The following is a 25922-nucleotide window of genomic DNA, read 5'->3' as shown; positions in this document are numbered from 1 at the left end:
TTTCATTTTTTATCAGTTTTTCTTTTCACTAAAGCCTTGGTAACCTTGACGAAAAGGACAAAATTATATGCAGTTTCACAACTCTTGTCTGTTGAACCAAATCATAAAATTTGTATTATTTTCTTAAATGTGATCATACTTGCACTTCGTTCTATTAAATCTTCGTTTTCCACCCTCTGTTTCATACACATATGTTTCTATTGAAAGCTTCATACCCCTAATTTAATACTGTGCACCCATCTTCCATGATATAGTCCTCACTTCCGACCACGAGTCTTGGTAATTATCTCAGACCAGTCTTGTGAATAGTAGTATGTTTTAGGAATCGTAGAACAAGACCTTCTCCACTTTCACATGTGACGTGGAATATATAGTAGTGTATATGTTTTTTTATGAGGGTATTTGTCTATCCTAAACTAAACTTAAGATTTCCCCAAATAACAAAACTAGTAAAACTCAAGTATGATCCAACATGTTCAAAACAAAACCAGTAAGATATGCAAGGGACACATATTCTAAACAAAAATGATCCAACATGTTCAAAACAAACCTAGTAAAATCAAGTCAAATATGTTATAGTAATTCTAGATGCAACATGTCAATAAGTAGAGTTTTTGAATTTTTTTCAGTCTTTAAGTTAAACCAATCCTCCGAACCTACCCGTATTTCATTGGTAGTGATGTAGCATTTAAAGCAATCCCCCAAATAACACAATGAAATGTACCAACACACCATTTAGCGATTGGATCAAAATTAATGTCCTAAATTAAAAAACTCAATTACAATGTCACAAGTTTCTACAAGATCCTATCTTTGTTGCATTATTTAGTCTTCTCTCACATATGAACATGAATTAATCTCAACTGGTTGTGGATAAAACTCATATCTCACCACTACTTTTAAAAGCAAATATTAGAGTAACATACTTTTGTGAGTAGTATTGACAATTAAAATAAGAAAATTGCTTTTTTGACATACATATTTTTCTAATAACATATGAAAATTTCTAAAAAAAACCAACAGTAGTTAACTGTCGTTGATCTGTTATAAGAACATAACAGACATAAGAGTTTCCAAAACAAATCAACAACAATTAACTACCGTTGGCACCAGCGGTAGTTAACTGCTGTCGAATTGCTGAACGGTAGTTAACTACAGCTGAAGGCTTTTTAGAAATTTCCATGTGTTATTAGGAAGATTATGAAGTCAGAACAACAATTTTCTTAAAATAAAGATAACAGCTTAAAAGGTAACTTACATAGATAAAAGAGAGAAAAAAAAGAGATGATAGATCAAAAATTTATTATTCGACGGTCACGTAAAAACTTGCATATGCAATGGTTTAAGTTAGAAACTAGAAAAGCTCTGTAGTTTATAGTTTTTTTTTTTTTTTATCCTTGTAATTATGTGTAGTTTTGTTTTTCATCCCTACCACATGACAGTCACGACACTTAATTAGGTGGTATAAATAGATCACACTTAATATATTACTTGCTCCGTCCCAATTTAAGTGAGTTTTTTCTCATTTCACACTTATTAAGAAAAATATATTAGTGAAGAAGAGAGAAAAATGGTTTTAAGTGCTCTTGTCAAGTATTTGTGCATTTACCATCAATGTAAATGCAAAGTAGAATATATTGAACTAAGAGTGATGAAAGTAGTACTCGCTCCGTCTCACAATAATTGTCTCTTTAGCATTTTTTATTTTTCTCAAAATAATTGTCACATTACAATACCAATGCAGCATTTATTATGTTTTTCCACTATTATACCCTTATTTATTGAATTTCATCCAACTTAACTACTCCACTAACTACATTTAATAAGGGTATTTTAGTAAATGCCACTAATTTTACCATTGAAATCAACATAACTAATCATTTCCTTAATTATCGTGCACAAACCTTAAACGACTAATATTGTGAGACGGAGGGAGTATTAATTATAGTTATAATTGAAAAAAAGTAATCAATATTGCATTGAAAAGTGAAATGAGTTAGTTATGTTATGATAATTTCTTTTTTTTACAAAAGGCTCACTTATTATGGGACGGATGAAATATATTATTTCACACTTTCCAATTATTTAAACCACTTAACTATATTTTTCAAATATCTATATCTATACCACTTGTCCAAAATTTTATAATATTATAATGGTATCACTAATCTCACAATATATTACAAATTTATATCTTACATTAATATAATACAACCTTTGCACAAATATGAACCTATTAATTAAAAAAAAACTCAAAAGTAAAAAAAAAAATGACAATTGCAGGTAAGATACGTTGCCGTGTAGAGCAACGATGAAGAGTTTGACTATCATTCTTCAATGCCAGTTATCTAAGACATTCTAACACAAAGACATTGGATATTGTGTAGCCACGACAATATACATACGATATTGATGCTCTTAGTGCTCATCCAAAATATGACATGGAACGTAATGTCAACATGTCATATCATCTAAATTGGACGAGAAAATGGAACAAAGACTAAAACTAAAATATGCCCAAATGTTAAGGGCCAAAAACACAAACAACCCTTAAATAAAAACTAAAAACACAAAAATTATGCCAAAAAGTTTCAAAACCTAATTAGAGATTTCATTCGCTCTCACGTGTAATTTGGTAACATTATCATCTATTATTTCATTTTTTATTTTTAAGAAAAATTAAAAATAGCATATATTATTTTTGAAGAAGAAAAATGATCATACATTATCATCAGTTTTTTTAATTCTTGTAATTTGGTAACATGGTCGTATATATTAAGGGAGGTCAACCGTGGTTGAGTTGAAAGGACTGAACCGTATTCTTTTTCTGGTCTATTTATTACACATTGATAATTAGATTGATGGTACACGGTGAAATGGAATAAATTAGACTAAGAAGATATTATAAAAAGTGCAAAAGATTCTATAATATTTCTACAAATATAAGAATGTCCTAAAATGTCAACATGAAATTGCCATCATAATTAAAAAAAGGCATGCCAACATGGCTAGACATATTCCTTCAAAAAAAAAAAAAACATGGCTAGACATATGTCATGGAAAGAAAAATAGAACCGCAACTTGTTGGACTCAAAAACAAACACACAACACAAGTTGTGTTGATTTCCATTTTGCAAATTGTGGTTTTCAATTCAAACAACAAAATAGAATCAGGCAGCCAAAATATTCCATGTCCCACATAAATTCTTTGCTTTTAGAATCTTTTTTATACCAATCATTATCATCATCCATTCAATCCAGCACCCTAAGAAACCAAGATATGGTAACACTTTCCATAGATAACACAACATAAAAATTCCTTGATGATACAATATAAAGTTTATTCTTTTTAATGGTGAATTGTAGAGGCAAGATTGAATTTTAAGCATTCTTATGTATTAGCGTTTGAAATAAAACCTCTGGTGAGTATTTTTCATCAATAGGAGGGTGCTGCATTTGCACATTTTATGTTTTGGTTGTTGGGTTTTAAGAGATAAAAACAACAATGATGTGCTTCACAATTTATTATTTTAAAATGGAAATAACTCTTGGACTAGTAGTGATTTTTCACCTTTGAAATTGGTTGCAAGGTTTATAGAAATTTAATCATGTGAGATTTTGTGGAAGGGTGTTTTTAATCATACTCCATACTCATTCATATAGGTGTCTTTAATCTGAACCATTCATATATGGTTCAACTTCTTTAGCAATTTATTACTTGAAAACGAATATGTAATGTGACAAGCTAAGGACTAAATGGTGCAGATTTTAGATGTAACTAAAATAGTTGTATGATTTTGCTGTGATTTCTGATTAATAGTATCATCTACTTTCTTTCAGTTGAAGGGAATCAATTTATTTACAAAGCTGCTTCGGAGTTAGGCTAATACCTTTTCAATAGGAATATATAAACAAGATTTGTTATGCAAATATGATTTTAACCAATATTTTTCTCATCAATAATTTGAATTTGATACATTATAGTGAACTTTCATCTAAAAGAGTGCTAAAATCATCAACTAAATCGTATTCATATCTCTGGTGCCTAAAAATTACACTGATTGCTAGCTTAAAAAGGGCACAGTCCCCAGCCAATATGCACAGTCCCTGTCGAAGATCTTCGGCTAAACCTAGATTCTATTTGTTACAAACAGGAATATGATATCTTTGATGTAAGGAACACATACTCTGGGTCTTCAAACATATAAATGAACAAAATCACACACAATAGAAAATCTTCATTCATGCTTCAAATAAATAGTACATGATTTAAACATATAATAACTACTAATGAATCAATCATCGAAAGCCAAACAGCATTACACATTTTAGAATTAGAAAGCATACACCTTTTACTAACAGAAAACACACGAGGCCAACTTGATTGATACAGTTAAAAGTAGACAGTGTAAAATGACTAATTCAAAATTTAGGATGCTAAATTGCAAATAATAATCATTTACTTACAAAGTCTGTGAGGAACAAGAAATGAAAACTAGTCAGCGAGATATACCACATACTCTCTATCTCATACCTGGAGATGAAAATCAGAAACCACAGTTGAAGAACTCAATGTGTATGGAGTTCTCATTTGTCAACAATCATTTAAGTTTCGCTAAACTAATTTCATCGTAGAGCAGAGTGGACGAAGACTACATTTGTTTTGCATTTAACAGAGTATAGAGTATAAAGCTCAGAGTGCATCAAGTGCTTTGAGGTGTACCTGTATGAAGAAAAAAAAGTCATCAAATTCACAAACAATACCCAGCATGAAGAAAGTAACACCCAATTAACCTTCTACAAAGCACTAATTCATTTTGCAATAAAAATGTCACTTTCTATTACGTGCGTGTTTATTTATTTACAGCATGGACGGACCACAATCATTATTTTACGGAAGAAAACTACAGATACTAATACTATTAATCATTCTAGACAGTCTACTTCACATTCATAAATTGGAGTGATAACAGAAGTTCTGAACAATCTCCAGAATACTGAATACATGAAATTTGTGGAGACAAACATTAAAGCAAAAGTAAATAAGAACATAAATAACCAGTTCTTCATTTAAATGTGATTGAACCATTCTTAAACTGTAACCAAAGCCAAAATTTATAATGCCATTCTTAAGAGAGTTAGAAAAAATGCCTTTGATATAAAAGTATTGTTTCCTAAATCAAAGGTACCGTGCAAACCAAATTGTCAAGGACTAACATCCAATGTACACTTACACTAAAGTAGTCATGTCCAAAGTTTATTCTGTAACCAAATTTAAAATTTGCCACTTTTGTTTGACAGTTTCCATGTGGAACCTTATAATTAGAAAACGCTTTTAATTTAGCCAAAAAACTGATTCCGTTATTTAAGAGTAAGTTCCCAACTTAGTTCCTCACTTTTCTATGATGTGTCAATTCAGTTTCCTACTATCATAAAATGTTAAGCTGGTCTCTCACTTTGCACAAAGTTTGTCAAATTAGTCCATTTGTCATGTATTTGCTCATCACTTGGATTTCATAGACATTAAGTATGTAATTTCATGGACCAAGAATATGAAATTTCAGGGACAACTTGATACTCAGTATGTAACTCCAGTGACAACTAAGTGAGGGACTGACGTGACATTTTATAAAAGCAGGGGACCAAATTGATACACCCTATAAAAATAAGGGAGCAAACTGGATATTTACTACCCTATCTATAACCAGCCTGATTATTCATTACAATTACAGGAGTCTTCCATCTTATTTTTATCAACTTAAACTGACAACAAATTTTAGACAATGAAAACAAAATATTTTTTTAAAAAGTAAACAGACACTTACACTTCCTTTGCTTGTGCCACTTCTCTATACTTCCATACCAGTTCCACTGGAAACATAGTGCTGCAATACGCATTATTCCAGCAGCAATAACCTCAACAAATGCCATTAAGAATGACCTCTGAGGGGATAAACCTGAAGTTGCTAGGGATAACGCAATACCCTCCAAATTGCAAGAAATGATAAAACTGCCACGTCTTATGCCATCAAAAGCTTTCTGAGCAACTTCATCGGCTTTCATAAAACCAGAAGAGGCGGCAATGATTTTGGTGAGCTCTGGTTTTCTCTTATTTTCTGCAAAAAGAACCTTTCAGTTTGTACTTACACTTGGATTACATTACAGTATACATAAATTTCCCAAGAGATGGCACAAAATGGTACTTGGCTGACAAAATCAGAACATTTAGGACTGAGCTAACAATATCCTACATGACAATATACTATATACCCAAAGACACACTCATAATATGGAAGCTAGATTTAATAAAAAGACAATATATATTGAAATGCTAACAAATCATCTGTCAACTGATGCAGAATTTGTTTCACAGATTAAATAATTTCAGAGAAGTTGTACATTCAAGCACTTCCATAGCAGGCCCTGATTCCACATCCATATTGAGGTTGTTGTTAAGCCAAGGTTACTTACCTCATTTTCAATGTAAAATGAACCTAGATCAATTATCAAAAGTAATACTAATATGGTTGATGAAATAAGCTCGAGTATCCAATTTATTACCTTCCACAAGTCCAGGAGTATCCGTGTCTGGAGGGAATATCAGAGAGACATGAATATTATCTCCTATAACCTCTTGTTGCAATGCTTCTGCTAAACCACGGAGGCCAAATTTACTGGCTGAATAAGCTACATAACCATAAATTCCCACCTAAACTCCGCATTAAAAAAATAAATAAAAAACCACATCACTAGATTATCTCTTCGATAGCACTGCCTATAGGCTAATGATTCAGATGATACGTTTTGGATGTTGGAATGCAAAGGAAGTGAAGGGAGGAAATTAAAAGAAAAAGAGAAGGGAAGATGATAGGGCACCAGGGTCCAGTTCGTGTGAGAGCCCAATCATTGGGCCCAATTCACACTAGTGCAGTTTCTAGAAGGTTGTAGAAAGTGAGAGAATAAAGGTTATTAGGATATTCCCTGAAATCTAGTCGAGTTTCTATTATAAAGAGAGGGAAGGTTAGTGAGTGAGTGATTCATTCAAGAAAGTTGTCAGGAGTCAGTTAGGAAAGTTCTCTCTGGTTTAGGAGCCTAGCTCTGGTAGGAGTTCATAGAACTCTGGTGTACTTTGGTTTAGGAGCCTATTGTAAGAGCTTTAAGCTCAACCATTTGCAGAAATAGTACTCGGTTCTTACCTTTATCTTCTGGTTTCTATCAGAAGACGACAATGGATAAAATGGTGATTTTCATTCACTTGAATGAGGATTTTGGAGGATCATGTGAAAATCCCTGATTTGCTTCCCCCTCCACAAAACTCTAAAATAGGAAGGTTTACTTAAAAAGCTTACTTTATCCTCCATGCACAAATGGCTCCATGGAGATCAATTTCTCCAAAACGTCCCCAAGGGTTTAAGACATCATAGATTACCTAGAGCCATATTTTAAGTTCATATTGAAAAGAACGGTGTTGATGGTTACCAACATAACAGGCAACACCACTGGAAGCAATGTTTTACCCCAAGGAAGTGGATATTTGAAACAACGACGCTGGCAACACCATCTTTCTATCATGCTCTCTATATTATTGAACACAGTTCATGTGGGTCTGTCACCAAACCAAGTGGATTTCAAATAGTGGGTGTATATCCACATACCAAAATTGCCGTTGAGATGTTGTAGAGCGTGTTGGTGAAAGCATTTTCCATTTCAATAGTTGCAATTGCCACCGCAAGGGCAAATATGAAACCGTTGAGTTTTATATTTTATGGAAAATAAGCTTCAATTATTTGCTGATATAAAGACAATACAATCATATTGATCATGCAATGTAGGGGCACTCTCCATCCACTTTATCGAGTCAACTCTAAATAGTAAAGTCTACCAGCTCATTAGTAATATGACACACATTTTGTGCAGAAACCAAATGGGTGTCAAATCAACTTCTATAGCCTGAGAAATGATCTATTAACTTCTTCCAAACATGGTTAATGACAGAGAAAATGAGAATCGGTCTTGAGTGTTATCAAATTATAGATAGTTTGGCTTGTGCAGACACAATTCCACTATAAGTGCTCTCAAAATTGTCTAATTAACTCATTAGTTAGCAGCCAATCGATATATAGGGAAGGTATAGAAAATGGAGTCAGTTTCATAAGTCACTACACTCCCTGTGTTTTCCAAAAAAAAAAAACATAACTCCATTGGGGCTTTCTAACAAATATCTTAAGAATAAATTTAGCCCAATCTAGAGTGGCATAATTAAATTAGCATAATTTTAGAAGGCCCAAAACAATGTCGTGGCATAATTGGAAATACACAAGCTAACTTCAGAATCAATCAATCCCACACTAAAAATCACAACACAAAACACCAACAACCACATGAACTAGTTAGTAGTAAAACAAAACATAAGGCCAGTTTGGATCAACCTATTTGAGCTTACCTACCGACATAAGTTTTGTCAGACTGTTCCGGATAACTTACGGAAACACCTTATGACATCTTCATAAACTATTTCCAACTTATTTTGATAACTTCTCCAAGATAGCTTATGAAATTACACCATAATGTTTTATCATAAACCATATTTGAATCCAACTCATTAATCTTTAAATCTTTCCTAATAGATTCTCCCCTACCTCTTTTGATCTGACTATCCTCAATCTCATCTACTCTCCTGACCATAGAATCTACATGTCTTCTCTCTACATGCTCAAACCAAAGTCTCTCTCTCTCTCTCTCTCTCTCTCTCTCTCTCTCTCTCTCTCTCCCTCCCTCCCTCCCTCCCTCCCTCCCTCCCTCCCCCTCTCCCTCTCCCTCTCCCCCTCTCCCTCTCTCCCTCTCTAATGGTGTCATTTCTAATCATATCCCGTCTACATGTCTTACATCCGCATCAAATATCCCTACTTCAACGCCGGTGGCGTGTTTGACAGAGTTCTTAGCTTCTTCGAGTTTGGTGAGGGATCGTGCCATGATGGAGACACGTGCGCCATCGGCGGCGGCACGGTGGGCGAAGGCGAGGCCGATGCCGCTTGAGCCGCCGGTGATGAAGACGTGACGGTTGGTGATTGGGATGTTGATGGGGCGGGGGCGAACGAGGAAGTAGAGGAGGGGGAGGAGGGGGGGAGGGAGGAGGATGAAGAAGGAGAAGAATCCTTCCGCCATTGACGAAGCTTCGAATTCTTGTATTTCTATGTCACTGTAACAAAACTGTTATTGTCGTCGTTTGTGTAAGCTTTGTGCTCTCTTGCTATAGAGGGTAATGTCGGCATGTCATATCATCTAAATTGGACGAGAAAATGGAACAAGGACTAAAACTAAAAGAGTAAATAGGAAATTAATTACCCTCGAAATTGTAAGTTTCGTGAATTATCAAATTAACAAAACTTCAATTACCCTTGAAATTGCACAACGTTAATCAATTTACCACCTCTATCAAATTCTTCTATTAGTCAACATAACGTTTTGCAAATATCTTCCTGAACTTTTGCACTTATGTCCAAAATGCCCCCCAAATTTAAAAATTTATATTTTTTTTTATCCTCGACTCAAAATACCACTTGGAATAAAACCACCACTTGGAGTAGAAGCAGCATTTGCAAGAACACATAAAAACACTTGTTTAGCTTGACTTTGAAGTCCATTGATTCCAAGCATTAACAAGATTGTTAGTGTTTCCATTTGAGTATTGACATTGAAGATTATTATAAAACTGAACCCAAACATAATCAAATAAACCAGTATTAATAGCTGAATTCAAATAAGCATCAGGGTAAGGACATTATGGTGCTGCAGACAAATAAACTTTCTTCTGTGAACTAAACCCATCAAGTGCTCTTGCAAGTTCATCCCAATATTGACCATCACCAGCTTCAATATAAAAAACGAGTTGATGCCTTTGCTTTGACAAGTTTGGATATCTTTACTAAAGTTTGTGCAGCCATTTGTGGATGGATATGGATTACAATGGCCTGCAAGGTTTAGTTGTGGATTTTGGCCATTGCCAAAGTGGATAGAAAAGCTATGTTTACAAATTGGTAGTTGTTCGTGTCACAAGCATCTGCTAAGGAGCCTTCATTTCCATTTTGAAGGATGCTGCCATCTTTTGAGTAAGTATAAGAAGAAGAAAAAATATAATTTTTTAAGTTCAAGGGGCATTTTGCTCATAAGTGCAAAACTTTAGGGGGTATTTGCAAAACGTCATGTTGACTAACAGAAGAATTTGATAGAGGGGATAAATTGATTAACGTTGTGTAATTTCAGGGGGGTAATTGAAGTTTTGTTAATTTCAGGGGGGTAATTGACGAAACTTACAATTTCGAGGGGCTAATTGCCTATTTACTCAAAACTAAAATGATTTCTGCTCTTCCCCCAGCACATTTTGCTCGCCCAACATGATTTCCAAATATACCCCTGCGTGAGTTAAGTCACGCTGCGTATATAGGTGTTTAATCATCACTTCTTACAAGATCATGCTTAATGTGCTTTACTTGTGTATCTAAGTAGACGTTTTTGCGGCAAAAGATCACTATAACCTCGTCTAGATCGATGTCTACGAACGGAAAAAAAATCCGAACAGATTCTGATGCTGATGCTAAATCCTCTAGAAGATGCCTTATTGACGAAGACTGTGACACATTTCTAAATTGTTCTTCAAAGATCAACAACAATTGCATCATGCTTTATGCTCTTCACCTTCGCTTCATGTGCCCCTTGCCTAAGAAACGTTCAAGGTCTGTTCCTATTCGCAATTCTGACCCTCTACCTTCGGAAGCAAGAAATGTTATGCACAATGAACATGAAAGAAGTTTCTACTTGTATGATGATATGAGAGTAGTGTTTCCTCAGCGTCACTCGGATTCTGACGAGGGCAAGGTATGCAAATATATACACGAAAGTGGTTTTAATGCATCCATAGACTGATTAAGTTTTGCACTTCTTGGTGCCTCAGTTTTTATGTTACTTAATGATTATTTCATGTTGCACTTGCAATTGCATGTGGAATATCATTTCCCATCTAATCCGAAATACTTTGACATCAGCAGCTAAAATGTCAATGCATCTCTGTCAGTGGTTTTTGTACATATAATTGTAAATATTGTATCTATACAATTCATTTCTTCTGAGTTTTGGGGCCAACTGCTCCTATTTTTCAGCTTTTAGCTTGCAAGTTAGTTGTTGTCCATGCTAAATTCTTATTACTTGCTTCAAGAGTGGTTCTGCTTCCAATATAAATTAAATAATATTATGCTTGGAAGGAAGATAATGATCACATTTAACACTGGAACAACTATATTAGTCCAAAGTCAAAATGGTAATCATGTTTGCATCTTCTTATACAGTATATGCAGCCCACAAACTCCTTCTCCATAGTTGCATTGAGCTTGAAATGTAACCCTAGAAGAGGGCATGAAAATTATAATAGAAACTACACTACAAGAAAATCTTCAATTTGCGACACTTCATCTGCGACCCTTACCTTAAAACTGCCTCAAAGTATGCATTTGCGACAGTTTCTGCGACCCTTAAGCCCAACTGCCGCAGGTTTGATAAATATTGCGACCCTTACCAAACAGCCGCAGGTTTTGAGTTATACCACATTCACACTCTTTCCCAATTTATTCACTCCCCCTTTTTCAATTAATTCTTTTTTTGTACTGCTTTACAAACCCAGAGATGAACCCTTTTCTTCTTCACGAACCCTTTCTTCCCTGCATCCAACCCTTTCTTCTTGAACAAATCAAGAACCATTCCTTTTCTTCTTCAAACCTAGAGACCCCAAACCCTTCCTTCACTCGAACCCATCGTACCGCATCGAACCCTCAAACCCTTTATTTTGTTCCACCATGATGCCGTCCTTCCGTCCAACCCATCCGTCGTTGAAATCGTCGATCTGCATCACACTAATCACAAAAGCGCCGATGTTTCAATGCAAACCCTTTCTGTTCATCCGCTGAAACCCACGGTCGAATCCTCTCAAACCTGAAGTTAGCTAAAAATAGCTTATGAACAATAGAGAAGAATGGATTACGAAGAAGATGAAGAAGAAGAAGTTGGTGAAGAAGTTGAAGCTATGAAAGCTGTTTATGAAACCGATTGTGTCATTCTTCATTCCATTCCTCCTCACTTCCATTTATCCCTCAAACCCAGAACCGCTGATGTTTCCTATGATCAGGTTGGTTATTCATTTTTCCTTCAATTTTCGATCACCCTTTATCTCAATTTCGTAATTTTCAATAATTCATTCACCCCCAAATCAAAAAGTTCATTTTTTTATTATTATCTTTCTCTGCAGTTTGTAGAAATTGTTCTCGAGGTTAAAGCAACATCAAAGGTATGCTAGAGTATTATTGTTTGCATTTTATTGACTTATTTGAGGTTAATTACTGGCATAAGCACTCTTGAGAGAACTTTTGAAAGCAACTTATCATATTATACTGCCTTATCTGAGCTTATCTACTTCTATAAGCACTTTGAGAGGACTTATTGATATAGGTTATCACATTGAATTGCCTTATTTGAGTTTATTTGTCATTTAGTGTAAGTTTTGTGAAAACAGCTTAAAACATTGTTCACATTGAATTGCCTTATTTCACTTCACAGATGCGTGGACTGATTGCAGCTCAAGGTGAATTCAGGTTCTCAAGGAGAAACCCTCAATCTTTGTTCTTTTTGAATGGAACCTGATATTTAGTAAGAATGGAAACAGATCTGATACTGATACCAAAAGTTAGTTTTGCTTTTGTTTTTTCAAAGACTATATTTTAAAAAGGGTCTTTTTGTTGATTTTCTAGGCACTAATGCCAATTTTAGTGGATTTTTTGCTTTTGTTTTCCTTTGTATCATGATATAGATATAAATTCTTGTTATGATTGTGCAGAAATAAAGTCATAGACATGAATTGATGCAATACTTTGTTGGTAAAAATAACACATCCAATTATTCTCTGACTTTGTTATGTCATGTAGATTCTGATCAAGGAATAAAACCCTTTGAAGATAGTAAAGAAGATGATATAGTTGCCTCTCGGCACGAAAGCAGCCTTTTCTCAAGTTCTCTGTCAGATTTGTTCAGCAAGAAATGTGAGTTTTCTTTGCAAAATTGTATGCTAAAGTTTACTGTGAAAATTGTTGGCTAATCTGCTATTCTTTGTATGCTTCTGTTTGTGTAGTGCGATTATCTGCAAATAATGCTTTATATGGACATTCAGTGGATACAATTGCATCATATTATGAGGAAGAGAAGCTTTCTGACTCTCTTGAAGAACTTGAGGCTCAAATTATTGGGAATCTACTCCCGGACGAGGATGATTTACTTTCTGGAGTGACCGATGGGAACAACTACATCATCTGTGATAGCAATGGCAATGACATAGATGAATTAGACCTTTTCAGTAGTAATGGAGGTATTGATCTTGGAGATGTTGAAAATTCACCCTCTATTGAAAGGATTTCTGAATTCATTAGTGGAGTTCGTAATAGCTCAATCGCTGGAGAAAACCCTTATGGCGAACACCCTTCTAGAACATTATTTGTGAGAAATATTGATAGTGATGTTAAAGATTCTGTATTGAAAGCACTTTTTGAGGTATGTTTTTTCTGATTTCTTTGTTCTTTAGTTTGTATAGACATATTCTTCATTTAGTACTTAATATTGTGGACTTTGATACTAACTTATTTTCTTCTTGTATTTGAATATTGATATGGATTTGAAGCAATTTGGAGATATTCACACTTTTGATAGAGCTTGCAAGCATCAAGGGAATGCTATGATATTAGAGCTGCCCAAAATGCAATGAGAGCACTCCATAATAGACTCTTCGGCCACAAGAAATTCGATATTCATTATTCTATTCCAAAGGTTGGATGCCGCATTTTTAATTCCTCGATGAAACTTACTCTTAGTTATTTTTTATATGTCTGCATGAATCAGTTGTGATAGTAACTACTAATAGTTAGAGATTGTTTCAATTTATTTATTTGAATTTATCTACTGAAATATGTATTTGTAGATTGTTTGCGAGAACGTTATGAAAACAACATACGACATGTCCATAAGATGTTTTCAACTTAATTTTATAAATTCTGCATTATAGTTATGAAAACAGCTATAGCCTATAAGAAAACAGTTTGAATTTGTTTTATCTTTTGTTGTAGAAATAGCTTATACATAAACACTTATATGATAAGCTATTATGCTATAAGTGTTTAATTAAGTTGTTTATCCAAACAAAGACATAACGGACTTTGATAATAGTACATTGAACTGTGCAAAGACTCTGATACATCATTAACACTTGAGTAATGTTTGTATAGAGTTTTCCAATAATTCCTATTTGTCTTACAAATTTCTCAGGATGGTCCTTCCAAAAAAGGTGTGAATCAAGGAACACTCGAAGTATTTTTATACGATTCATCAATTTCAAAGACTGAACTTCACCATATTTTTATACGATTCTCTGGATTTTTCTGCTCACGCTTCAGAATCATAAGAAGCAGCTCACGCTTCAGAATCATAAGAAGCAAGCCCACTAATGAAGGTTAGTGCATTCTTGTAACAATTCAACTTTTAACATTGTCTAAGTGGATTTGCATCAAAATTAGATGCACTTATCGAATGCACATCCAAAGAGTTTTACAGGATCACATGGTGGAATGATATTGAAGGCTGAACTTAATGAGTTCTCTTGCATAGGAGTATATTAATTTGGAAGATAATGCACTACATAACTATTTCTTTATGGTGTGAAGTTTGTATACTGTGATAAAGATTTACTATACTCTTGCATAGAAACATGATTATCACAATTTCTATGAATATACTTTATGCTGAAAGACAGGAACTGCTACATGCCTTGAAAAATAGTTTTGTAAGTAAGTGTAAATTTAGTTTGATACATGAAATGAATTGAGTGAAATGCATAGACCTGAGTTATGCACACTACTATAACGAATTGAGTGAAGCATATATGGCGAGAGGAGTGTGTTGTTGTGAGCTATACGAGGATTAGAAAGTTGCATCAAAAATTCATTCTTTTGATGATTAGTTGCATCATTATATAAGGCATTTATCGGACTTGAAATATGATCATTGCCTTTGGATTAGAAAGTTGTAATCAATGTATACTATGATCAGATGCATTGTCTTTCATGGTCAATTCTTTGTCTGTGCTTCAATTTTTATTTTTTTTTGCTTTGTGTCTCTGAATGCATACAACTATTTTATGAGAAAAATAAAACGTGTTTCTTTTGTAATTGGCTTTTTAGGTAAATGTGTCATCTCATATTGCTGAAATGAAATTGAACTCTGATAGCCTTGCTGCCATTATGAAATTGACACAAGCACCTTGAGCAAGACAAGAGGGAGTTACATGGTGATAATCAGGATGGAGAGACCACTGTTAACATGCTTGATAATTCATCTTCCATAAATGCTTCAGACGAGAAAAATTGCGTTCTAGTCATGGAAAATGGTTGCGATTGATAACTTCTCTTGTTTGGTTAGGAGAGAAGTTGTGCAGAGAGGCTGAAAAACAGTCAAGTCCCACAGCTTTAGGACAATTAACTGTAAGCTTCACAAACCTTCGTGTATCATTTATTTGAATCATAGGACTTGGGTCAGTTGTAGAGTTACCTCTCATCTGAAAAAAAAATATCACCTGCATAATATAGGTTAGGCGTATGTCTTAACTTTGAAAGTAATGATAGAAACACTCACTTTAACACGCTTTTTTAAACTCACACTCAACATGATTCATTATAGGTCCAATAGCCAATTAGAAGTTTGACACGTGTTAACTTATGGAGATGAAGAAGGGGATTTGTTCATGGTTGGAGATGTTCCTTTAGAATAAGTAAGAACTTTGTCTCTGAAGAACAAACTATACATTATGTCTTTTGTACTTTAGGATTGTCTGATAGGTTGTTTTCTGGTTACTTGTGTTTAAGGATATGCTGTTGAGGATTGTTTGTTTGGAAGGGGGAGAGCTATTAGACATGATACTGTCAAGGTTGATTGTTTGTTTGGTAATATTATTTTGAATGATTACCCACTAGTGTATTGGTTTTTCAATGTTTAAACTATGTACTTTATCTATTGTTTTGATTGCTACTCTTGAAAGAATTATATGAATGAGATTTTGATATTTTTAGTTATATATTTATGTATTTTAAGTATTTAATAATATATTTATTTAAATTGGCAACAAAAACTGCCCCATTCAATTTTATTTTTTTTTTAAAAAAACATAACATTTGCGACTGTTGGTGAAGGGTCGCAAGCCCTTTTTTTTAAAAAAAAAAAGCTTAACATTTGCGACTTTTGGTGAAGGGTCGCAAGCCCCTTTTTTTAAAAAAACTTAACATTTGCGACTGTTGATGAAGGGTCGCAACACCTTCTGCGGCAGTTGGTGTGACTGTTCTATGAAGGGTCGCAAAAGACAGTTGCGACCCCAACAAATGTGACTGTTGGGGAACAGTCGCAAATGTACATTTGCGACCCTTCTAACAGTCGCAAAATGCAATTTTAAAAGTCGCAAAATGCAGTTTTTCTTGTAGTGCTAATTAAGGGAACTTCACAAGCTTAGTTGAACTTTACCATTCACAAATCCACATAGTTCACGGAAAAAAAAAATACAAATTCATTAATCTATAATACTGTATGTAAAGAAAATAGGGGATCTTAGGTTGGGTTTTTCATTCATTATTCAAATTATACTTCCGAACAAATTTTCTTAAACTAATGTTATATTGTTAGTTTCATCAAGAATGATAAGAATTTATATTATATTTGTTAGATTGTTGGTGTTTTTGAAAAAAATAAATATGGTTTGTTGAGTTTGTTATAATTTAAAATTCACAAACATCTCATCTTTATACTTTTAATCAAAATCAAAATTTATAAAAATCACCGTTCTTAATTTACAAGCGTTATCGCAATAAATAAACGGGAACATTACCATTTTTCTGTTAGTATATAATAACATTAATAGAGCTACTTGCACAACCATTTTTTTGAATGACAAATGTTAGTAATTATTTGTTAGATTAGTTGTTTTTCCCTTCGTTCTGGTATAAACTCACAATCTCTAACTCCTCATCCCTAAACTTAAAATAGTTGAACTACCCAACCTTTCACATGTCCAACCAATCCTCTAAAAAAAGTACAACGATTTAAACATCACAAAAAACATTACCATTTCTTTCACACACAAAAAACGTGACCACCAACTATTTTTCCAAAAACTGAAAAGTCTTAGTCGCAATAAAACACTAAATTTATTCTTTTTGTTGATATGAAATGATCTATAAATTAAACATCTTAAATTCTTCTTAGAAACTAGTCATTGCATCATTTGATGTTGTTCTGAATTGATTTTCAACATACTTGAATCAATTAACAAAGAGAAACATTTTAGAAACCTTTTTTGAAGAAAAAACATTTTAGAAACCTACTAAACATTGGTGGTTAATGCATGTTTTATTAATTAAAAAAAGATAAAAACAAAATTAATATATCATTAATTTTGAATTATTTTTTTTGAATATTTGATAAATCACATACAATTCATTTTCTCTAATTCTCATGAATTAAACATGACTTTTAAAGTCATACATTTCAATCACAAACAACACCCACTACATGCATGAGCTATCAATACATCTTGCAAATAATACATATTCTCTCATGTTTCATGTATTAAATATGACTTTCGAAGTCCTTCATTTCAATCATAAACACCGTCACCAACTATATGCATGAATCGGCGATATATCTTGCAAATAATACACATCTTTCTATTCCTACATGTATTAAATATATATATCATCTTACATTTTTTTAAGGAATCTCATCTTACATTTATAGTGTATATCTTGCAAAGTGATTGTATATTTAATCCATGTTATATTCATGTATCTATTATCTATCAAATAATTGATTTTTTTTATAAATAATTGCATAAATTTTTTTAGCGTCCTATTATTTTATGAAAAAATTATAAATTACATTATTTACCACTTTAGAATTAGACAAAGAACATCAACTTTGTTAATAATTGATTTGGTCTCTAATTTGTGTTCATTTATTGTTTTGTATTTTCTTCTTTTTGCATAGATTCGTAAAAAAAAAAAAAAACATTTTTGTTAGCCCACTAGTAAAAAAAAATGTTATTACTCTAACTATTAACATATATGATAATAAAAACTTTAGTTCCATCTATATATCTATACATACATTATATACTAGCGTCAATACGGGTTCTAGTGTGCTTGTTTTTTTCGTTTTGTTGACAAATAATAATAAGATGGTAAAAAGTAATTAAGTGAGTGGTAAAATTAGAAGGAAAAATGTCATACCAAAATATAATATTTTTTTATACAAGATCAAATCAAGATTTTTTTACGTAGTGTCCAACGTTGTTCTAAAAAAAAAGTGTCTAATATTGTTCATATTTTATTGGATCGTTTATTCTATTGTAAATTGTTTCTATTTTAACTACTCATTATATAATTGCACTTGTGTTTTTTCGGAGCGACACTTGTAGTCCTAAAACTATTTCTATAACAAACAATGCATGTTCATCTCACTGCTAAACCCTATACCTGTTTCCAAAACACACTAGTAAACTCCCAACTAAGTAATCTCCAATCAATCTATGACGCCTTTCATCATCTGAGGGCCAACACCTACGTTTCTTCTCATTCATCATCATTGTGTGTCTTTCTTATGCTTCATTAAACAACGCCATAAAGAAGAAAAAAAATTGACTTTGATACAAATGTTAAAAAATATGAGTATGCCTGTGAGAGGATGTGAAACAAAGGTGGGTTGCGGTGGCATATGTTGTGCGTCATAGTGAAACTGAGACATGTGTCATGGTGGTGGAGAAGAAGAAATAGAGGTGCGAGGATAGATAGCTAAAATGTGACCGTCAACAACAAATATGGGGGAGACATAAGGGCTATGTCATCAATTTAAGATAATGGAGCATATCATGTTATGTTTGTTGTGGAGAGGTAGTGGCGAGGAAGCACAATAATTTTGACAAATAAGGAGATCTAGAGGTGTCATAGTAGTGCAAACAACTCTATGGAGATGGGCCTTACCAATTTATAGAGGCCTCAAAATATTATATTTTCTTTCTGATTGCTGATTATACATAGACATAATTCGGATTATAAAATCCGAACACAGTTTGAATGTGTTCGAATTTTATAATTCGAAATCAATGTGCATTTTTGTAAAATTTATATGATAGAAAAAATAATTGTAGAAACATGATCACTAAGCATTAGTGACCCAGCCGCTGTTACGCGATTTTCACACATTCAAGGTCACCTATTCATATTTCAGGTTTATGTTAAGTTCATGTGATGTGTTGTCAAAATAGCAATATATATAATAGTTGAAAGGTTTATAAAAATATTCATTCATTTTATGTTGCATTTTCATGTTATTGATTAGAATATAGATTTATTCTTGTTTTACTTACATGATGATTATTTTTAATGTTTACGAATAAAAAATTGTTCTTGAAAAAATTGTGTTTTTATTTTACTAAGGACCTATTTTTATTACGAGCTCTAATTTTATATGTACAGTGTTGAAGAGATCTCATGGATGAATTTGAATTTGACAGTGATGGGTGTTGCTAATGGCGGAGCTAGAAATAATTTTTCAGGGTGGACCAATTTTTATAATGTGTGTAAATTTATATTTCTTATTAGTTAATTTAGTGGCTATTAATTTTTATTGTAAAATAAATTGTGCTTTGTTAATACATATTATTAAAAGCAAGATCAAGAAATGAAAGGTTGTTATCTTGGTGGAAAAGAATTATTAAAGTGCAGCAGTATGCACATTGAGACATGAAGCAGCCAAAACCATTGCCTAACCGCTGGAACATGCTGCAGGATTGTTATTTCTAGCGCAACATAAAATATATAATATAACATCATACTATAATTTTTGTATATATATCTATTAAAATTTATTTTCTACCCAATAAGAAGAATGAAGATATCCCTCCAAAACACTACTGATTGATGAAAATTGCTGTTGACACATTAGAGAAGGCTGGGACACACATGTAAAATACCTTTTTGCCCCCTCGGCAGTTAACTGCCGAGGAATTCAAAATACGGCTGCAGTTAACTGCCGAGGAAAGCATTTATGCAGACAGCAGGTTCTACATTAATGCTAACCCTTACCAAGCCGTTTTTAGGCCAGTTTTGACCTGTAATTTCACCAGAACATTTCCATAGACCTGGATGTTAACAACGCCTTTTTACATGGGGATCTGAATGAGGAAGTGTGCATGTCTCTTCCTCATGGTTTTTCACTCTCTGTCTCTGATGGTCCCAACAAAGTCTGCAAACTTCACAAATCTCTTTATGGGCTTAAACAAGCCAGCAGAGAATGGAATCACAAACTCACAACTACACTTCTCTCTCTTGGGTACACTCAATCCCAAGCTGGTCACTCCCTCTTTGTGAAAACTTCTGAATCCTCTTTTACTGCATTGTTAGTATATGTTGACGACATCGTATTGGCTGGAGATAACATGACAGAAATTAATTCTGTCAAAACCATCTTGGACAATAGATTCAAAATTAAAGACCTTGGAGCCTTACGTTTCTTTCTAGGCCTTGAAGTGGCTAGATCAAAGGAAGGCATCACCATTAATCAACGAAAATACACCTTGGAACTTCTTGATGATAGTGGTTTATTGGCTGCACAACCTGCTGCAACTCCTTCCAATCCTTCTATCAAACTTAGCAGTGAGGGTACCTCTATTTATTCTGATGTGTCGGCCTATCGACGACTTATAGGTAGATTACTTTACCTCACCACCACTCGTCCTAACATTGCATTCTCTGTTCAGCAACTAAGCTAATTCGTTGCAAAGCCTCTTGTCTCTCATTTTCAAGCTGCCACAAGGGTTTTGCGTTATCTCAAGTCTGCTCCAGCACAAGGTCTTTTCTTCTCCAGCTCTAGTCCCCTCCACCTGTCTGGGTTTGCTGACTCAGATTGGGCTTGTTGTTTGGATTCTCGCAAGTCTATTACAGGATATTGCGTGTTCCTTGGGTCTTCTCTTGTGTCATGGAAATCTAAGAAGCAAAATACCGTCTCTAGGTCCTCATCTGAGGCCGAATACCGAGCTTTAGCTAGTCTTTCCTGTGAGATACAATGGTTGCATTATCTCCTTGCTAATCTTCATATTCCCATAGATGCTCCATCTGCTGTATATTGTGACAGTGCTTCAGCCATTTATCTTGCTCACAATCCCACCTTTCATGAAAGAACGAAGCACATCGAAATTGATTGTCATGTCATACGTGAGAAGATTCAACGTGGTATCATTCATCTTCTACCGGTTCCATCTTCCTCACAACTTGCAGACGTGTTTACCAAACCTTTATATGTTACTTCTTTTCAATCATTTATCTCCAAGTTAGGTCTTTGTAACTTACATAGTCCAACTTGAGGGGGAGTATTACCCACTGTATAGTTATTATTTAACTAATCTAGTTAGTTAGCTTAACCTTGGTTACTCACTAGTTAAATAGTTTCTTCTTATTGTATAAATACCAACTACTGTAGTCCTTGTATCAGTGTGTTTTCATTACGGCACTATTCATGCCCAATATTGAACCATGATTATTTTCCTTGATCTCTTGCTTTCTTCTTCTTTCCGCTACGATACGAAGATCTTCAACACTTGAGATGGTGAATTCTCCTCCACCTTCAATATTTGCATCCGAAGAGCATGTATGTTGCTGAACCATCAGCAAGGAACTTGACATACTTGTTCTCAGGGAATGTTTTGGCCCGTGAATTCATCACAAATGGATCAAGCTGCAAGTGGAGGTGAAAGTGCACGAGCACCGGGAACACCAAAGATGATTTATGATGGAGTACCTACACCAATGAAACTATGGAAGTGGAAGCATTAGGATTATGGGAAGCTATTATTTGGCTCGGTGAAATGGGGTTACGAGAGTGTTTATTGAACTAGCTTCTAAACTAGTGGCTGACGGCATGGTTGATAACTCTAAAAATCAAAACGTATGGTAATATCTTGTTCGATTGTAAAATGCTCCTTTACCAATTATTCAAACTTTAAGATTAGTTTTAGTTACGAGACAAACAAATGTTATTGCTCAACTTTATATGTTAATCACCAAATATTTGATTGGGGATTGATCAATAGTTCAATGGTGTTGGCGGATGTTGGTGGATAGAGGTGGGTTATGGTATAGGGTTCTAGTAGCGCGGTATAGTGAAAAGGCTGGGAGGTTGGAGGTTGGGGGCCGGAGTGATTCATCTTGGTGGCGGGAAGTAGCGAAGATTAGGGATGGGGTAGGCGACGCAGATGGGGGTTGGTTTGCTGAGAGGGTGTCGAAAAAGGTGGGTGATGGCACTAGTACTTTCTTTTGGTATGACAGGTGGCTTGGAGATGTTCCTTTTTGTACTAGGTTCGGTCGTTTATTTGACTTAGCGTCTAATAAACTGAGTACGGTGGCTGATATGGTTACTCTTGGTGGGGAGGTTGACGGAGAGGCGTGGGGGTGGAAGAGAAGGTTGAGAGTATGGGAGGAGGAGATGTTAGAGGAGTGTAGACAATTACTTAATAGTGTTGTTTTGCAGTCTGATATTTCTGACAGGTGGCAATGGGACTCTGATTCTGATGGTGGCTACACTGTGAGAGGTGTCTACCAACAACTGACAACTCAGGAACCTCCAGATGTTACTATGGGAGATCTTATCTGGCATAAACAGGTGCCGCTAAAGGTCTCCATCTTTGCTTGGCGGTTGTTGAGGAACAGGTTGCCGACTAAGAATAATCTTCTTAGGCGAGGCGTGATCGATGCTGAAGCAGTCATGTGTGTTACAGTTTGCGGCATGGAAGAGACGGCGCCACACTTATTTATTCACTGCGCCACTTTTGGTACATTGTGGCATCATATCATGTCTTGGATCGGAATGTCAGGTGTTGACCCCCTAAATGTTGATGATTATTTCATTCAGTTTATTCACTCTACAGGTCGCTCTAAGGCTCGTCAATCCGTCCTTCAACTTATTTGGTTACTTTGTGTCTTGTTGGTTTGGAATGATCGTAACAACAGACTTCATAATAATATCCAAATTACCATTGACCAACTAGTAGAAAAAGTAAAATTTCACTCTTATGGTGGCTTAAAGCCAATAACGCCACTTTTGTGCACGGTACTCAAAGATGGTGGTCGGACCCTTTATTATGTTTGGGTATCGACTGACACCCGCTTTTGTTCCTTCATTGTATGACTGACTGTGTATAGGGGTGACACTTTTAGTACATCTTGTACTTAGGTGATTCACTCTCGTTGTTAATATATTCCATTTTTATGTCTTCAAAAAAAAATAGTTCAACTAATATAGGTTAATAAATTAGATGTTTTATATTCAAACTTAGATGAAGGAGAAAAAAAACTAATTTAATAAATAATTACCAACATTCGTCATTAAAAAAAGTGTTTCATCAAGACCATATTGTATTTCCTTCAAAAAAAGACCATATTGTATTTTCACTACTTTCATGCATGAAATATATAATTTTGTTTCTATAAAAAAAATACTCCTATGATATTAACGAGTATGTAAGAGATTAAGTTAAAAAGGTCAATTAGACAGATCAATTTCAGCTTCACGTTCTTAAAAAAAAATAAAAAATCAGCTTCACGTGTAAATTTCTAGAAATAATCTATAGACTATCTTACCTAACAAACTATTTTATTTTAATATGAAATTATGATCATCATATACAATTGGGTCTGTCGGTATGTCTCTTTCTAATACTTATAATTATAATTGACACGTTTTAATTGAAGTTTCTTTCTTTTTTTTTAAGGAAAATTGAAGTTTCTTATTTCCTAAAATATTTAAAAGTTTATTTATTTAGTAATATTCATTTCATAAAATAAAGGGAAATGAAGTTTTTTTTCTTTTTACATTACCAAAGACTTTAGATTACCCCTTTGATGAATCGGAGGTAATTACTCTTATCAAAGAAAAATCTCGTTTTCTTCATCTTTATTATTACAATCGGTTATCATTTTGATATTAAGAACATCAAACTTTTTTATCTCCTATATTCAATATGTGATCTTCACCTCATTCGTTACAAAATCGAATCCTACTTGCCATTAGAGGTAAATTCCTACAAATTCTTCATGGAATAATGTAGATCTCGCTGATAGGGATTTTTCTTAGAGTGACTACAATTTTCATCTCAAAAATACCAAACTTTTTCATCTTCTTCATTCTACATATGATATCCATCTCATTTGTTCGAGAATCAAATCATATTTATCATCAAGGATAAATTGTTCCATAAATGTCCACGTCTCACATTACAAACTTTTCCTAAAACCGCTATTACCATGATTTGCGTGAAACTAAACTCAGTTCCTTAAACAATGTCTCGGGCACGAGACTTGCCTTATTGTGGATAGTGAAATGTGGTTGGAGAAACGACTCTTGAAGGATGGCCAACCTAGTTCTCCAATTGAATTTAGTCATTAAAACGTAGATAGATACCCAACAGATCAATACTATGGTTAAGGAGGAGTATCTAAAATTTAATTTAAAAATTTATTTCCAAGAGGGAAAACCAACTTCCATTATAGAAAGGAGATCAGGGTTTTCTTATTTCATTTGAGTCATACAAATGGCATGCAAAAAGGCTGAAATTCTAGAGACCTGTACATTTTTGGCTGGCTGAAGAAGTATCTATATTTTCTGTATTAAAGAACTGTTCTCAGGATGTGAAGATTCCCCATGTACAGCTGTCATCGAACATATAAGTACTGGTTTTTGATATATTGAGATAATAATGACAACGCAGCAAAAGAAATTTAATTCAGCATTTCAATCGCAGGGGTCTTCAACAGAAAATTGTTTAAAGACTAAAAGGACATGCCCAGCCCAGGAGTGAAGAGAGTCGTGGGAAAAATATTAAGGTAGGTAGGTCCTAATGTGTTAGAGCAACAGACAACAACAACACTGCAATTTGGGCAATCAATAAACCATATGCACATGCTCAAGAACAATAGCACATGGCACTCGCAGGCAATTATGTCACCATCCACCAAAAAGACATTTAGGAAAATCCCATGGTATCAAACACTTCTACTAATGTAATCATATACTAATGAGGCAAAGGCAAAGAAACATTTAATTATTTATTTGTGAAATCAGTTTTAAGTATTATGTAGACATCAAAGAAATGTAAATTATGATAAAGAAGTGACCAAGAAAGCAATTCCTAATGAGCAATGTTATATGTCAAGAAAAATAACATCAAGAATTCTTCAAGAATAAAGAGCAGCCAATCACAATGCACTATTTGCCACAATTCAAGGAGGTGTGGCTGAAAAATAGGAAATGAACAAATAAATCATGCAATTAAAACTTGCCAGCTGTGTCTTGAAAAATTCTTGATGCTATTTTTCTAGAGAAATAGCATTTTCCATTCCTAATATAGCAAAGAGGAAATATTTATTAATAGGATCGGTCACACATGGTTCAGCCAAACACGTGAGAGTAGGATGAGTAGTAACCTATCAATGGTGATCTGAATCCTGGGATTTCCACTAACATGTTAACCACCTGTGTAAAAGAAGTTATGATTTGTTGATGGTAGATCAGGCAAGTTATTTGGAACTCATCTGAAAACAGGGATTGGAATTACTCTGTAGTGCATCAATATACAGTTACAAACAGAAGTCAAAGATAGGTTCATAGCCATTGTCGGCTACAACAGAATCAATCCTATGGAGTATGAACAAACACAAGGCGTTATCTTCTATTTTATGCTTTAATTGATTGATGGTGAAATATAAAATGGAGAAAAATGAAATAGAATTTAGCATTAGTTATTA

The 25922-nt window shown here is 34.1% G+C and overlaps 2 protein-coding genes, 1 long non-coding RNA gene and 1 pseudogene across 5 annotated transcripts; 1 reads left to right on the top strand and 3 right to left on the bottom strand.

The window, feature by feature from the left end:
• Positions 1 to 4218: 4218 nt before the first annotated feature.
• Positions 4219 to 9280, bottom strand: LOC146941865 (3-dehydrosphinganine reductase TSC10A-like). The gene is made up of 4 exons (XM_085749992.1): positions 8866 to 9280; positions 6562 to 6709; positions 5826 to 6116; positions 4219 to 4723 (listed from the first exon to the last, which is right to left on the bottom strand). The coding sequence occupies exons 1-4, from the start codon at positions 9163 to 9165 to the stop codon at positions 4704 to 4706; spliced, it is 759 nt and encodes a 252-aa protein (XP_085606118.1). The 5' UTR covers positions 9166 to 9280; the 3' UTR covers positions 4219 to 4703.
• Positions 9281 to 9407: 127 nt separating this feature from the next.
• Positions 9408 to 10474, bottom strand: LOC146941864 (acidic endochitinase-like; annotated as a pseudogene).
• A 1150-nt stretch (positions 10475 to 11624) lies between these two features.
• LOC146941863 (protein MEI2-like 4) lies at positions 11625 to 16154 on the top strand. Of its 3 annotated transcripts, XM_085755709.1 has the most exons (10): positions 11625 to 12175; positions 12296 to 12334; positions 12604 to 12628; positions 12969 to 13082; positions 13172 to 13587; positions 13715 to 13860; positions 14356 to 14539; positions 15267 to 15566; positions 15763 to 15853; positions 15948 to 16154. In XM_085755709.1, exons 1-6 carry the CDS (start codon positions 12023 to 12025, stop codon positions 13796 to 13798), a joined length of 831 nt encoding a protein of 276 aa, XP_085611835.1. In that variant the 5' UTR covers positions 11625 to 12022; the 3' UTR covers positions 13799 to 13860; positions 14356 to 14539; positions 15267 to 15566; positions 15763 to 15853; positions 15948 to 16154. The 3 variants fall into 3 exon arrangements, with proteins under 3 accessions (XP_085611835.1, XP_085611833.1, XP_085611834.1); XM_085755707.1 differs by having other exon boundaries at positions 15763 to 16154; XM_085755708.1 differs by having other exon boundaries at positions 15267 to 16154.
• Positions 16155 to 25193: 9039 nt separating this feature from the next.
• LOC146941862 (uncharacterized) lies at positions 25194 to 25717 on the bottom strand. The gene is made up of 2 exons (XR_015032499.1): positions 25602 to 25717; positions 25194 to 25516 (listed from the first exon to the last, which is right to left on the bottom strand). It is a non-coding gene; the product is annotated as an uncharacterized LOC146941862 (long non-coding RNA).
• Positions 25718 to 25922: the final 205 nt, after the last annotated feature.

This window comes from Medicago sativa, chromosome 3 (genome assembly GCF_051527215.1).
Source record: "Medicago sativa cultivar Bolivia chromosome 3, Bolivia_mono, whole genome shotgun sequence".
NCBI classification, from domain to species: Eukaryota; Viridiplantae; Streptophyta; class Magnoliopsida; order Fabales; family Fabaceae; genus Medicago; species Medicago sativa.
The sequence above is the reverse complement of the archived record's forward strand: the minus strand, read 5'-3'. Positions and strand labels throughout refer to the sequence as shown.